A 15,768-nucleotide genomic window follows, 5' to 3' on the forward strand; every position below is an offset into this window, starting at 1 on the left:
TTATTGCTTTCAGCTTGTGAGGATTCATGATTCAATGAGCCACCCGGACTGTGTTTTTCACTGTTTACACTTCAGCTTTATTTGACTAAATCAAAAATGTCCTCAAAAATTGTGCGAGTTTCTGCAGTCTTCCTTGTCTCTTCCTCCTCCTCCTCCTCCTCCACAGCCGCAAAGCCCTTGACCAACTTCTCCTCACCTTCCATCTCAACCCACGTCACTCCTCTGACTCCAAATGGCCACTCTTTCCCAGTGTTCACCACCTTACCCATTTCATACTCTTCAGGCTGCGATGATGTCCTCCATTCAGTGACCTCGCTCTTTGTCTCTGGCTGTGGTGCCGCTTTTGTTGTTGTTGTTGTTGTTGTTGTTGCGGAGACCTTCTTCCTCTTCAGGGCTGTGGTGGGTTTCCCTTTAGGGTCTATTGTCAATGGCCTGCTGCTGATTATTTTGGTCACTGGAACATGTTCGGATTGAATATACGTGTAAAGTTTGTTAAAAAAACATTCAAAATAACCAAAATATATAAAGTCAATTTACAGGTGGCAGCTCACGACAAAAAACAAAAGGTTTAGAATAAATCTGCATGAATCCAGTTACATGTAGCAGTAAAAACCTACATATTTAACTTTAAAAAAGGAAGTTTTCTGCAGTGCCACAGCTATATTTAAACTCTGTAAGGATAGTAAACATGTAGTAAAATGCCTAAAGGGTACAAGGTGCTTTGCAAAAAAGACAAATGGCAGACAAAGTTTGCAAAAACAAAAACAAAAAGAGGACTAGGTTGTCTTTAAAAAGGGGATGTTGTGTTTCAATATGTATAATTAACAAATCCCATTAAGGGATAAGGAGTTAATGTTGCATTTATTGTAGACTGTTACCAGTTACAAATCACACCCTTTTCTGTGCTGTAGTGGGTATTGGATATATACTGATCCAGGATGGTGTATCTGAAAAACCGCAGTGCTCGGGTTCATGGTAATAAAATATATGAAAGTGTTCCTCATATCTTTTTAAACAACAATTGTGCTCCATGGCACAGAGTAATACGCTATATCTTTGACTACACACAATACTTGCGGTAGGATCATAGCCCTGTTGCTTTTAATCTATTTTTCATTTGTTGACAGTAAAAATATATCCAGCATAAACCTTTTTAAAATCTAAGCAGAATGCATTTAAATCTGGACAACGAGGGAATCAATGACTCGCCTGTGGACGCTGCAGCGCTACAGTTGGAGTCGCAGCAGCTGCACACAGAGTCAGGTCCATACAGCTCAACCCATCTGAGGAGAAACCAGGATAACCAGATGATCCTTTTTTTCAGTTTTTTACTGCACAGTCTCACCTTTTATGTCTCATTCTAAAATATTTAACATTTAAACACTAACATATCTAAAACAAAGAAACACATGGTATATGTATTTTGCCAAGTTGTGTAGCTACATAATGGCATGTTTCAAACCATTTCTGAACCAGAAATCTGTCATTTCAATCAAAAGGTAACACTTCATTTCATCTGGTCGCCTGCAAACGGTGTGTTTTATGACACACTTCAGATATTAGTCTTTTTAACTATGTGCTTTAACCATATGGAATTCTGAAGTAATCAGAGAAACAACCTGAGCATACGTTAGCAGCAGCAGCCAAACAGAATCAGAAAACTACTTGTAACTATTTTAATCAGAGTTTTGAACAGTTTTAAATCACCATCCCTGTTTGTTTTGGAGGGGAGGAGATCCATGCATTATTCAGTTCATTACAAAAAGCTCATGATCAATGAAGGAATCCTAATTGGCAGTAACAATAAGTACTACAATAAGGACAATGGACACCCCCTAACTCTTCTTTTGTTATTGTTTTTAATGAAGTGACCTCTAGTGGAAGAAAATATTGCATTGTGCATTAAAGAACATAAACAAACCTCCTTTCTTTTGTGTCGTAGTTGCAGGACTTAGCTCTGGGGGAGGGGACAGAACTGCTGACAGACATGGAGCAGTGCATGTAGAGCTCCTACGGGATATATGAGAACAAAGTGACGCATCAGTCAAATGTTTTATGTTCTTTTAAGAGCATGGCATTCAAACAAAAAACAGACATGTAATAACTTAAAGCATTCTTGCTCACCTGGCCTGTCATTCCTGCGAAAAAGAAGGCATCCACAAAGAATCTCACAGCATTTCTTTTGTATAGGATGAATCTGGAGCGACTGTCCTTGCTTTCAACCATACATCTTCAGAGGGAGAAAAAGCCTGGCTATTACTTATGCCATTTTTTATTCTATACAGGTGTTGTTTGTGACCAAAATGATCAAAGTCTTTATTTTGCGTTGGAGTGAGGTGTTTTTTTTACCCATAGTTGGTCACGACTTGAAACTGACGCGTGGAGTTGTAGGGCCTCTCTGGAGTCGCGTAACATAAGTGGACGTACAGTCTTTGGTCTTCCGACATGGACGGAGCTTCTGCCTCAAAATACATGGGTTTCCCAAGCACGTACTGATCTGACGGAGAAAGCTTTTCCCACTGAGCTAAAAAAAAGGAGGAAATTGTCAGGAAACCACAACAGATTTAAAATTCATCCCCATTCATGCAGTAAAAAATACAATACTTTTATGAATTGTAAATACTGAGATGCATGAGACCATATATGTGCATTTAATCCTAGTCTTCTACGTTGATCGATGTAGCACATTTTGGAGTTTGCATGTTAACCAACTTACTTGTTGGCTTGTTTTTAGGATAGAAATTGCCGATAATTAATAAAAATGTTTGTTTTTTTCTGTGAGTCCATTAAAAAAGGGCACAGGCTATCAATCCTTTTTTCCAAATGTTTCAAAAACTAAATGCAAGCTCATAAAGATCAGTTGATATTATTACTTTTTGCTGGTTTACCATTTCGTGGCGTCAGAAGGAATTTTACTCCATTCTTCATTGGTTTGAAGATTTTGCGGGGCCGCATCTTGGGCCTGTAGCCAATTTTGTAGGAGTATTGGTACCTAAACATTTAAAACATGGTTAAGATGAATTGAAAAAAAGTGTTAATATATGATTTTCAAAGTTGTAGGGGTTAAAAAATGTTTGTGAAGAATTGTCTGGTGTGGATCGGATCCACTTACCTGTTATAAAAGCATGCAACAGGCAGGGTGAAGGAAACAGCTCTCCTGATTGGTCCTTGAAGTTTTGGTGGGTCATATCTTAGTTTGTTTGAATAAGTCATCTGATTATTAATTATCTGCAAAGAAACACACTAGCTTAATGATCAATCCCCCTTAAACAACACCTAAGTGTCCATACAGTAGCAATGCTCACAGCTCTGTGACAGCATAGTTAGCAGGGTACAGCTAACCTTAGAGCTAAATGCTAAGATCAGCATGGCATCATACTGGCTAAGGTCATTCTGATGTGCAGGTGATTAGCACGTTAACATGCCCGTTGTCTTAGTGTGTTAGCATGCTTACATTTTTAAATGAATAGGTGATGCTCTATCTGGATGGTAGAGATCAAAATATAAGAGGTTACCTTCTGATGATGTATCAATTGCATGACTATCCTAGAATAGTTGCCAAGACTAGGGTTGCAACTAAAATTGTCTTTCCTTATCAATTACTCGTGTTTATTGATCAATTGCTTGGGAAAAATAAGTGAAAATGGCCAGATTATGGAAAAGTAATCAGATATTGTACTCAAGTAAAAGTAGAAGTACCAGAGTGTAGTAATACTCTGTTACAAGTAAAAGTCCTGCAATCATAATGTTACTTAAGTAAAAGTACAAAAGTAATGTTATCCAAAATGTACATAAAGTACCAAAAATAAAAGTACACATTACGCAGGTATTGAATATATTATGCAGTGGAGTAAACTCTGAGTTGTAGGAGAGTAGAAGTACAAAGTAGCAAAAACTATCAACTCAACTATCGACCCACTAACAGGCCGAGATTCCTAGGTAGGCCTAGTGCTGCTTACTTGGCTAAAACAGGTTTAAAACATTAAGTAAGTATTGTAAAGTCTTACCGTGCGTTTGGTTCCACACATGCCTAGATCATACTTAAAATAAAAGTAATTCTTCGTAGTTTTGCTGATTTGGCACGTCCCCAGTTTGAGACGAGAGTCCGGTTCCCCGGTTCCTAAAACGCTCCTCTGCACCTGCACCATCATCTGGTTTCGCTTGCAGGAAGTCCTCACAGAATCACCCGGAACTCTGGGCGCACTGGTGTTGGTCAGAACCGGGAGTAGGATGCCCCGGACGGGCACGGGTAGAGGCTCCTGTCCGGTGCCTCTGGATGGAGTAAACTGCTCCTTTTCCACCAGCGGGAGCCTGGAGTCCACAAACACTGGGAGGTGGAGGTACGGCTGCTGCAGAGGCGGTGTTTCTCTCCGCGACCTTATCGCCTGGGTCGGTTGTTTTAGAGCTGCAAACGCCGGTGGTGTTCCTCCATAAATGGTGGACAACAGCTGCAGCATGAAGAACAGTGAAAGATAAACCATGCCCGGGATTTATAGGTTTTATTTTAAGAATTCAACTTCACCTTTAACTAAAAACTATTATCACTGAAGTGGGTTGATTTTGGTTATCGGTATAGACGCTGTTTTCAACATTTCACGTCACGATTTGCAGAAGTGGAACAAAATTACGTCAATGATGGCGCCTTTTACATTAGGGGAGCCCATTTCCGGTGAGCTCATTGACATTTAAGGGAACAGACCTGTAATTAGTGGTATAAGTAACACCTGAGGTTCTTTTTTTAACTGCTACGATAAAATAAAAAACCTGTTGTGAGAATGCAAATGAAAAAGGATTTTACCTGAATAAAACTTTGGGTCCAAACATGAATTATTATTCAATTCAACAGATTATTCCTTATTATTTGAGTTCCGCTCAAACTTTACCCGGTTCAGATGATTAAGGACATATCATTTTTTTCTATTCTCTTTAGTAGTAAATAGCATAGCCTACATGGAAATGTAATTCTCAAATGATCATATCGGTCTACTGCTTGTATGCAGTGGGTTGATAACTATTTTAAGATTGAATTGACCACATCTCTTCTGTGTGTTTCAAACAAAGCATTTACTCTGGCCACTGAAAGATTATAGGATGAAGTTTCAACTTTGGTCACATGCGGACAGCTAAAATACCATTTTATTTATTTAGTTGAAATCACGAAGAAGAACATGTTTTAAAGCAATTATGTTTCTTTACACTGAATTTTGCTACTGCTACCACTGCATGTGTGGTCTTTTTCATGGAATGTCTTCCTTACCTTTAGTGGAGGATCTCAATGAGTAGACATTTACATACAAATTGTAATACCCTTTATTTTATCTATCACAATTCATATACAAATATGAAAACATGGGAACGCAAGTTAAATATGTTAAAATCACCCCTGCTCTTGTGTCCAGAAACAACTCTCTAACTTAAAAGGTATGTCTTGAGTTAGCAATACACAATATATATCAGACATTTCTTTAAAATAAAGAGGCTATTAAGTTGTTTTGATGTTAAATACAATGACCATAATATAGAATAAGAATTTGATTAAAAGTACCTCATGCAGTTATTGCATTCATCATTTGGTTTGACAATACAGTTGCTCTGAACTGTTATTGTGTGATATTATGTATTGATTAAAATATGAAATATCAATAATAATAACTTAACATGTGTCAGGAGTCATTCGCTTCATGTGTGTTCAGCTAGTTTTCTTCAACATATTTTTTCTATTCACCAAACTGTGTATGAAATAAGAAGTGTGAGCATTGTGCCAGTCCAGTAAGGGGTAGCAGGTGCCTCAGCTCCGTTGCACAGGTGTGTGTTGCAGCATTCATTGGTGAAGGTGAAGTTGAGTCCCATGGTGTGTTTCTCTCCCTTGTTTCCACACAGGGAGGGCAGGACGCAGCTTTTCTCATACAACACCACACGGAAGTCTCCTGAAAATCATGAGTGCAAAATAAACCACACTGACACACCTCCCTCCGTGCTGCCTTTCTCAGTTCTTGTTCTCAGTTTTGAATTATTTAAATAATGTTTAGTGACTTGAGGCAGCTCCTCACCTTTCTCACCCACGGCTCTGCTTGACAGGCAGACCTGTCCGGTCGGACACTTGAGAGGAAATCTGATGCAGTCCAGAGGTGAGATGGCGGGGAACACACAGGTGTAACAGAAAAGGGGAACTGGATGGACAGACATGTTGTTTAAAACCAGAAAATGTCTAAAAATAGTTTAGTTTTGCATGAGAGCTGCAGGTACACCATGATTATGATCAACACATGTTGAAATTCATGACCCATTGCTATGAATCTAAATCCTCCTAAAAGTCAACATTTTGCAACAACATTTTGTCATTTCGAATTCAAGTAAATCAATTAATACATAAGATGAAATGTATTTAACAATAAAGATGTTAAGACTTACTGCCACCTGTTTTGATAATCTATGAATTGCTGTTCTTTATAAGCCAAAAGTCAAACATTTGGTTGTTCAGCTTCTCAAATGTTAGGATTTGCCAGTTTTCCCTATCATATATGAAATGAAACTAAATATCTGAGAGTTTTTTACAAGGAATTTGAAAATATCACCTTGTGTTCTCAGAAACTGTAAGGCACTTTTATTTAACATTTTATAGACCACAAAAAGCAAGTTCCTTTAAACATTAATTAGCATTAATTAAGGTTTAAAATAATCGTTAGTTGCAGACATACTACCATTGCATGCAAGCTTTTAGGTTGCCAATATCATACATCTATTTTACATACACACAAGCAAACACATAAACACACACTGTGTTGTTCACTTACCCACTGCTGGAAGAGAGCAAAGGAGAAGCAGAGAGCAAACCAGCTTCGACATCACTGACTGTTTCTGTCTCAAAGAGAGAAAAGGCGCTGGCAGCTTGATGCTTTTGCTGTTATTGTTGTCTCTTGCTTTTTATTTTCTACAACAAACCAGCAGTCTGCACCCTGAACACAAGTGGCAGTCTACGAATTTGTGTCTTAAAGTCAATTTCCAATCAGCTTTATCCGTGCTTTCTCAGCTTCCTCCCCCCGTCCACATGCAGCGATCTGGGTAAATGTTTTCCTGCTTCTCCTGATATTGAGTTTGTTAACTACAAGAACTCCACACCCCAATACATATGATTTAATTAGGTTGTTAGCTTCCCGGTGGCAGCCATGCTTTCACAGTGTTGTCAGGGCTCACTCCTGCAGAGAATAGCCCCATTCAGATTTAACAGAATCAATAGGCCTTTGTGAGGAAACAACACTATTGTTTAGGTTGAAAACTTTACAAAATCTCCAGTCATGTCATGTTTCTTTACAGGATGACAAGACATGTGTTCTTAGGTATAACAGGGAAGGTTTATTAAATCATGTCTTATTTCTTAATGAAAGACGTTGAGTTTGGTGGGCAGGCTGTCAAGTGACCTGCAGCCCCATGACTGCAAATCTGAGCAACAGGCAGCAACAGCTGTTTAATACTTTATAGAAATTATGCTAAATTCAGTTCTTAAAGCTGTTTTTGTTGACTAAACACATTTTGTCAGTTTCAATCTTTAAATAAACTATAATAGTTTAGTCTTATCATTAAATTAACAGTTTTGATTGAGAACAATAAGCCTAATAATCAATTTAGATAAGATAATCATATTAGATACTACTCAATTATTTCCTGTTTTGATATTTGCAGCTGTGAATAAGGCCATAGTTACTGTCATCTTTTTTTAAAATTGCAGTAAAGATAACAGAATTGGACGATGAGGAAATTGTTATTTCAATGGTATGATTCTTTTAACACTGAAGGGACAGCTGGCTGGAGTTTTCTACATTAGGAACATTAAAATCATGTCGGTCACATAAAGGTCCCTGAGTTGAACATGAACATGTTTTTTTTTACTAGAAATCTTCTACCACCATCCAACTAAACTATGATATTGATAACAAAAGTGTATTAACTTTCAGCATGACTGCAGCTGCCCTTACAAGGTACATACTGTTGTATTCAGTATGCATGGTACAGAAACATTTTATTTGTGAACCTTTTCTTTATATATAATCTTTCAGAATGCCAGAAAAGCATGCTGGCTAGCTTACTGCAAAACCCATACTTAATAGTGGGGTAGTATTTGTCTTTAACCCCCACTCGATTTGTACTGTGCATCACCAAACTTCAACAGAGATGACAAGGAAGCGAGATGGTCCACACCTCCCTTACCTCCAACATGGGTAAGTGAGTTTCAAGATTTACCGGCCTGATTTGGCATCTTACGTCCCCTGGGCAAAAGGCAATCCCTGTTTTCTAAGCCCTGCATTATTGTGAGAGGTGATTTTATACTCCACTGCATTTGGCTTGGCTTGGGACAAATGGTATCATTGTCAACTGAAGAGTCTCACACATTGTTTTGTTCCTTGTTACCCTTTTTTTATTTATGTATCTAATGTCAGTGTTTTAACATTGTTGCAGCAAGGAAAAAACGTAAAATGTCTATCTCAGTGTGGGATCATGCACTCATGACCACAATTATTCCTGAGACTAACACACACATAAGGTGGTTAATGAATTATTCCTCAAGTTATGGCCATTAATCTGCTGCTATAATACAGTCCAAATTCTGAGAAGGCGTTCCTCAAGATTTTGGAACCTGGATGCAGGAATTTCCTCCCATTCAGCCACATCAGTGAAGTCCAAAACAGGCCTGTGTTTAACCTTCCAGTTTATCTCAAAGGTGGTGAATGGGGTTGAAGTCCGGGCTCTGTGTGTGTGGGCCAGTTCAACTCTGCCACACAATACAAAAACATTTCTGATAAACTGAACTTTTGCATGCAGGGGGGGACCATAGCAGCTTTGAACACAATTATACAAGACTTTGTGACAGTTATCATAAACTTCTATCCCATGTGTATCCCAACGTGTTGCCCATGCTATTAGTCTTACATTTTTCACCATGGCTGCTCCCTACTTCTTACACACTCAAAGCATTAACTCTCTCTACTGTCTGCTGCAGCCCTACTGAAACATAGCAGGTTGGTTTATGCACGCCCCCTGTTGGAGGGCAGAAGGCATCGCTCGCTTGTCGACCAGCTGACGCCTCATGCGGATGACGGCTGCGTCCACCTGAGCTGCTACTCTTTTGCGGTGCTGGTCGTCCAGCAGGTGCAGACAGGTGCGCTGCAGCCGGGCCAGCTCACTCTCAGAGGACTGCAGACATTGCCTCAGCACTGCACTGCCCTGAGAGACACACAGGAAACACATTTAGCCTGTTTCAGTTTGTTTTAGTCACAGCAGGCAACATAGGGGATTTGAGTGTTAAACCACTGAATGCTTTTTGTCAATATGGTGTGAACATCTGGCAGCATATTTGTGTTTTCTCACACATGTGGTGAGAAGTCGTACTATGGAAGACAACTTTTAAAAAGATGCAGTGGAATGATTACGTTTTTGGTTAGCATTATATCTAAAAATGTGTTGAGGCAGAATTATAGGGTAAGTCCCGGTTTTGATTTGTTTAAGGCAAGTCGTGCAGATAGATGTCTGCAGACGCGTGAGTGCAAGTTCACATACAATATTTAATTTGTCCTCAGAAAGGGTTACTAAATAATATTTTTTTAAATGACTCAAATTCAGTTTGTGATCAGCATTATCCTGGCAGTTTTAACCCATTACACTTAAGCCAAACCCTTTTATAAAGTATGGTTAAGAAGGAGGTGGCGAGGCTTCTGTCACCATCATTTGTGATTGTATTTAAACATATATGGATGGATATTTTTGGAAGTTGTAAACACCTGTATGAGATGAGCAGCCTCGGGTAACTGTGTCCCTGGGTGTCTGTGATAAACCTGCACCAGAGGCCTGTTGAGTTTCTCTCTGGACAGGATGTCACCGCTGTACTCTGGACCCTGTACACAGAAAAACAAGGAGAAAAAAATAGCATGTGAACATTGTTCCTAAACCCACAATAAGTACGATAGAAAAACGGTGTTCTACGTCAACACTAACTAACCTGCACTCTGCCGTGGCTCTGACGGATACAGTTAATTTCCCTCTGCTTTCGAAAGACAGCCTGCCTGGTGGCTGCACACATCAAAGTCAGGTTTTGCTGCAAAACACAAAATGAAATGACAACCAATGACATCGAGTCATGTGTGTTCTGAATGCAATATGTTTTTGCATGCTGTATTTGTATCTACCTCTAGACTGATTGTCTCGGCAATTTTCTTCACCAGGACATCATTGACGGTGCGGTGAACAGCTTTCTGCCTGGTGATGGCGCTGCTGAGCATCTGTCTGATGTTTTCCCTCAGTACCCGTGACTGTTTGACTGTCAAAGTTGACGACTCTAAAACCTGTTTACATTCTGCGAAATAAATACGAATTTTGTCTTCAGTATTTGTGTTTATAACTGCTTATGTTTTTTTTTCTGTGAAACACTTTACTACTCTGTTTTAAAAGGTCCTACTTAAAACCTACTAAGGTTAGTGGGTATGTATTAGCATTATTTCTAGGAATATCGAGGAATACAATGATAATAATGTGTATTTGTTAGCAACCTATTTGTCGTTAAACATTATAATGGATAGCTACTGTAAAGGAACCCAAACAATATGGTTCATGTATTTGTTAAATTGCTTTTGTTTTGTTATTTTTCATGAACAAGGATGTGCTTTTATTTTGAAGAGACAAGGAACGGAAGTTGAGCAGAAAGACGTTAACGAAAAGTACGGTAACACGGAGAAACGGTGCAGTAACACGACATAACGGGAGAGTATACACCGATTCGGCGAAGTGACCGGAAGTAGAGCGGCCGCCATTGATGCGGTGTGCGTGCGGTGTACAGTAGTGCTGCAGCGTGGCTGCAGCAGCTTCCTCTGCCAGCCATGCAGTCACACTTCACATTCTCAACATGCCCCCCATCTCTCACTGTAACTTCCACAGTGTGGTGGCTGTGGATGGCCTGGGAAAACCTCACCGATCCTTTCAGTATGACATGGTCGTCCAAAAAGCAATGTAGTATTTGCCTGACCCATCCAGAGCTCAGGTAGTTTTGACCTTCTATCAGTGACCTGTAGTTTTTGTTTTGTTGGTCATCACTGGCCAGCCGAAGAATAAAATACTCCTGAATATCTAAAACGAAGCAAAAAAGTGTTTTTGTTTTTGATCACGTCGCAGCCATATCATGTTAATGAAATGTCATGTAAGCTTGCGTTAGCATGTTAGCTACAACAAACGTCAACACATAGCGATGTGTGTTGACAGTCTATTTTCTTGCTGTATCCTATTTTAATATGTCATACTTATTGCTGAAACAAGTATTTAATTCCAACATTAATAATTACATTATTTTTTAATCACGTGGGCTGTCCTTAAAGATTAAATGCTAGTTAGCATGCTAAGGTCAGTAAGTCAATTCAACGGAAGCTAGCTGTGTTTACATCTCCTTCTACTTTCCGTTTACTAATATTTAATTATATTAATTCATGAATTAATATCAGTAATTTCAGATACCTTCATCAGTAACTGGAGGCCACTGTCTGACATCGTCCAACCAAGTAACTTTATTCATTTGGGGTTATGGTTATCTTGCTATTATTGATAGCATCAATGACTGTTGAATGGATAATGAGTGTAATGATTGAGCACGCACACCGCAGCAATGGCCCCGTCGCTAGATGGCGACATACACAAATCGCTCACCGAATCGGTGTATAACGGAGTTTAGCTCCAGTCGAGAGGGAAACAAGGTAACTGCATCTGTGTGTGTCTAATTGTCAAATAATTTGGAGTTTATTTGTGTATTTGTTAACTTTTCAGTGCTAACAGAGTTTAGCTTAATGTGTCTAATGTGTATCATTTTGTCTTCTGTTTAATTTCTACCTAGCTCTTACGTTGGTCAATGCAGTAATATTGGAAACGGAATAAACTACATTAAACCATCAGTCCAGGCTTGTATTAATTCGATTGGGATGCTACAGCTACTTATGCACATTTTAAGGATTACACAAGCAATTCATTGAATAAAATAAAGGTAACAGTATCCTGTCCTGAGTGTACCTGGTGTAAAGGGGCTGACGGGGTCTGTTTTGTTGAATATCTGAGCAGTGCTGCCCTGTCCTCCAGCAGAGCCGCTGAGAGGCAGGAGCTCCAGGACACGAGACCTCTCACTGGCACAGTCCAGTATCCGCCTGCTGCTCTGACCCAGGGCCTGGAAGAAACACAGGGGGAAATGATAAGAACACATCACGTCTGCAACCAACAGTTTATACCATCACTTACTGTATATATCTGCTGATTATATCCACCACAATTTCTTAAAACCATTAGACAAGCTGATTTTCAAGTCAGTTGCGTGTAGTGATCCATTATACATTTCTCGACACGTCAAACTAAAGCAGGGTTAGGCTTTCGAGTAAAACATACATTTTTCAGTTTCTTTTAAATAATATTTAAAACATTAATTTTTTTAATAAACGTATCATATTAGGTCTTGGGAATTATGCATAATTTAGAGGAATGCTATGTGATTTTATGGTGCATTTGCATAATTGGATCTCTGTTCAAAATGACTGGTGCATGAAGGCTTTGGCAGTGTTGTCTTTCTTCCTTCACTCATGCCAGTAAATCACATGGAAGGGCAAGTAGAAAAGAAAGAGAGAGAGAGTGTGTGTGTGTGTGTGTGTGTGTGTGTGTGTGTGTGTGTGTGTGTGTGTGTGTGTGTGTTGGGGGGGGGGGGGGGGATTAGGCAACCAATGAAGACAGAAAAGTGACAATATAAATCACCTGAAGCTGGGTAAGTGTGTCTCTCAGCGCTGCCTCCAGATCATGTTTCAGCTGGGCCAGCTCTTTTCTCTCGCACAACAACAAGTAATCAGCACCGTCTCTCTCCTGCAACAGAACAGGACTGTCACACAACACATCTCCTCTCTTTAGGTTTGCAATAAAGGACTTACTGAATTAATACGTAGTCTGGAGGATCGCCCACAACATGTTAGAGAATGTGCCATATCTTGATGTCATTCTTGAGAGGGTTTCAAATTGTTTTATATTAACAGTACTTTGTCTTAATAGGAAAAGGGTTAAAAAATAATTTGTTAGGTGTGTGGGTTTCAAACATCTTGTTTGAGAACCATTATGTGCATGTTTCTGGTGGTGGAATCCACCATTCATCCACCATTTCCTGGGCAGAAAATAAACCAAACAAATGCCTACATTATCTGTTTCTCCTCAGATAAACTCAATAAACATCTTAATCAAGAAGTGATTTAGAACAAAAATCCAAATATGTAAGACAAGTGCAAATTGAGCCTTCCCTTGAGTGCATTACCACTGCTGATCCCTAAACAGAAACTCTGTTTCTGGTGTTTTCTCTCAACAGAAGGGCCTGAAGGGATTGTTGATTTAGTGATTTCCTTGCAGATTATCAGGGTATATGACTGAAAACAGTGCAGGAGAGAGAGAAGAAAGCAAACTCACAGTCTCAGTGGTGGCTGGCCTCCTGGTCCTCCCCTCCGAGCTCTTCCTGTTGACAGTCAGGTCGGCCCCGAGGCTGCGCAGCATCCTATCCAGGTGACCCCTCTCCCTCTCTAACCTGACGCCCTCCTGTGTCACCCTGCCGGCCTGCCTGCGCAGCTGGCCCTCCACCTCCCGCACCCTGCGCATGTACTCACCAGTCACCGCAACGCTGGCCCCCGCACACTGCTCACGCAAGCTGGTTGGTGGGAACGGGGCCACGGGCGCTCTCTGGAAGCCACTGGGGAACTTCAGAAGAAAGATGGTATACAATTTCTAAAATGTCTTAGATAATTATCACTTTGTGAACGTATTTCAATTTTACAGAAATGTACACTTAAACTATACTACTTCTCATAGAGAAATATTTTACTTTTGATTTGATAGTTACATATTTTATCTTATTTTATGTATGCCATAAAACATATCAGCCTCTATAAAATACCAGATGATACATTATACTAAACCATGTTAAGGTAATCAATCTGTAGTAAGAATCCAATAATGTAATATATTGTAATTCATATTTTTTATTCTCTCTGAATGGATCATTCTGTATAACGATTACTTGTTTTTGTTTGAATAGCGTATACTTTTTGTTGAATTTTACTTGTAGGCCTAAGATGATACCTATTTTACTTAGTAACAATACTTCATATACCACTGTGCCAAAACGATATTGTTTTACTACTATATAGGATAATAAATTATAGTTTGGGTCTGTTAGGTGCTGGATAATGAATTTGTAAGTTTTGATCCTTCAGTCGCAACAGTGTTCTTTGAGAGTGTCGTATACTTTCCAACCAACAAGCAGCCATCACATCTCTATGCACGCCTGTGTTTTCTCACCCCTGCTCCTGTAGTTTGGGGCCTCGTCCTCGACATCTTATTTTTGCAGACGCTGTCACGACTCTGTCCACATTCCTCCCCTGTGATCTTATCTGTTTCCGTTGTGCAGTCTGCGCGCTTTGGGCTAAAACCAGCGGAGGCGCTACAGCTCTGAGGCCTGTAGCTCTTCCCGACCGCCCGGCACGAGTCTGCCGAACCAGACGCTCCGCCCGCCGGACGGCGAGAAGCGTCCCATCGCTCCAAGACTGTGGTCCGATGGTGACAGAGCCGAGCGGCACCGACTGGACCTGCATCCCTTCTCATACACTTCCTTGCTTTAAAACAATGTTTACCACAAGCTGTTACTTTCCCGAGTAAGATAGCCTACAATAATGTTATGCTGTCCACAGCGAAGCATCCAGGGGGGAAACTTTGTGAAGTGTTGAGGTATAAGCTCCATGGCAACAGTTCTTCAAGTAACTAGAAACGCGAAAGCATTAAGTGATTGGACCGTGAGGAAAAGACAGGGGGCAGTGTCATTCAACACCGTCTTTACAATGCAATCAAGCCAGCCTCCACTTCGGAAAACACGGTCAAGCCAGCCCCTGTTTTATTTTGAAACTGTACATCAGAATTTCTTGATATTCTCTGAGTGACCATTTGGGGTGGCCTGCTACCACCTACCACCCTGGGGTGAAATGAGTCTTTATTCTTATCTAAAAACAGATGGAGGATAGCTCATACAAGATGGCAATGGCCTTTTAATTTGGAAATCATACATCGAAATGTCATGTTATTTTTGGAATGACTTTCTGTGATGGCCTTTTATCAACATCAATATTGAAATAAGTCACCCAGTGGAAATGGAAAGTTCAATTTTAGGATCAGATAGGAATTCACAAATGTATCCTTAAGTTTTACATTTAAGAAAGTATTCAGAAAGAATGACACTGCCCCCTGTCTTTTCCTCACGGTCCAATCACAGAGTCGTGACTCCATCTGCAAAAATAAGATGTCGAGGAAGAGGCCCCAAACTACAGGAGCAGGGGTGAGAAAACACAGGCGTGCAGAGAGATGTGATTGCTGCTTGTTGGTTGGAAAGTATTTCACTTATTCGACACTCTCATGGAACAATGTTGCTGCAGTGTCCGGTTTTGAGGGAAAGTCAAGAGGTGCGAGTCTGTGTGCATCAAAACTTCGAGTTGGAAATTAACTACGACTTCCAAGCTGCATGTCGGCAGGTCAAAAATAAACGATTGATAATCTGCATTTAAATCAATTTACCATTTAAAAAAAATGCTATTAATTCAGCAACTATGACTAGTTATGGATGACTTAAGATGCCAATATTATATTTATAAAAGATGAAAAAAATAAAGAGATGTAGAAATATACCAGTTATGAAATGAATGTGCAGGTAATAAAAAAAAATATGTACAGCATTAG

The 15,768-nt window shown here is 39.8% G+C and overlaps 3 protein-coding genes across 3 annotated transcripts; all 3 read right to left on the reverse strand.

Moving 5' to 3' along the window:
• Positions 1-53: 53 nt before the first annotated feature.
• zp3d.2 (zona pellucida glycoprotein 3d tandem duplicate 2) lies at positions 54-4,663 on the reverse strand. The gene is made up of 8 exons (XM_063878935.1): positions 4,008-4,663; positions 3,113-3,228; positions 2,889-2,992; positions 2,350-2,524; positions 2,125-2,230; positions 1,922-2,010; positions 1,210-1,283; positions 54-454 (listed from the first exon to the last, which is right to left on the reverse strand). Exons 1-8 carry the CDS (start codon positions 4,479-4,481, stop codon positions 78-80), a joined length of 1,515 nt encoding a protein of 504 aa, XP_063735005.1. The 5' UTR covers positions 4,482-4,663; the 3' UTR covers positions 54-77.
• Positions 4,664-5,314: 651 nt separating this feature from the next.
• Positions 5,315-7,335, reverse strand: LOC134862136 (sperm acrosome membrane-associated protein 4-like). The gene is made up of 3 exons (XM_063879871.1): positions 6,795-7,335; positions 6,051-6,170; positions 5,315-5,927 (listed from the first exon to the last, which is right to left on the reverse strand). The coding sequence occupies exons 1-3, from the start codon at positions 6,844-6,846 to the stop codon at positions 5,722-5,724; spliced, it is 378 nt and encodes a 125-aa protein (XP_063735941.1). The 5' UTR covers positions 6,847-7,335; the 3' UTR covers positions 5,315-5,721.
• An 843-nt stretch (positions 7,336-8,178) lies between these two features.
• Positions 8,179-15,746, reverse strand: tektl1 (tektin like 1). The gene is given in 9 exon segments (XM_063878892.1): positions 8,179-9,219; positions 9,774-9,887; positions 9,992-10,087; positions 10,179-10,345; positions 12,040-12,190; positions 12,766-12,870; positions 13,459-13,743; positions 14,344-14,510; positions 14,513-15,746. Coding segments are annotated over 9 exon segments (1,431 nt in total). The 5' UTR covers positions 14,637-15,746; the 3' UTR covers positions 8,179-8,997.
• Between the last annotated feature and the right edge of the window lie 22 nt (positions 15,747-15,768).

The sequence above is a fragment of the Eleginops maclovinus genome, chromosome 3 (assembly GCF_036324505.1).
Source record: "Eleginops maclovinus isolate JMC-PN-2008 ecotype Puerto Natales chromosome 3, JC_Emac_rtc_rv5, whole genome shotgun sequence".
Lineage (NCBI taxonomy): Eukaryota > Metazoa > Chordata > Actinopteri > Perciformes > Eleginopidae > Eleginops > Eleginops maclovinus.

Bases quoted from the DNA above. Each gene is read 5' to 3' on its own strand.
- LOC134862136 (XM_063879871.1), bottom strand. From the start codon at position 6,846: ATGTCGAAGCTGGTTTGCTCTCTGCTTCTCCTTTGCTCTCTTCCAGCA. The intron at 6,171-6,794 runs GTAAGTGAACAA...CTGTCCATCCAG, and splicing joins TTGCTCTCTTCCAGCAGTGG to TTCCCCTTTTCTGTTACACC. The intron at 5,928-6,050 runs GTGAGGAGCTGC...CATGATTTTCAG, and splicing joins CAGAGCCGTGGGTGAGAAAG to GAGACTTCCGTGTGGTGTTG.
- zp3d.2 (XM_063878935.1), bottom strand. From the start codon at position 4,481: ATGGTTTATCTTTCACTGTTCTTCATGCTGCAGCTGTTGTCCACCATT. The intron at 2,231-2,349 runs GTAAAAAAAACA...CTCCCTCTGAAG, and splicing joins CAAGTCGTGACCAACTATGG to ATGTATGGTTGAAAGCAAGG. The intron at 2,011-2,124 runs GTGAGCAAGAAT...TATATCCCGTAG, and splicing joins TCGCAGGAATGACAGGCCAG to GAGCTCTACATGCACTGCTC.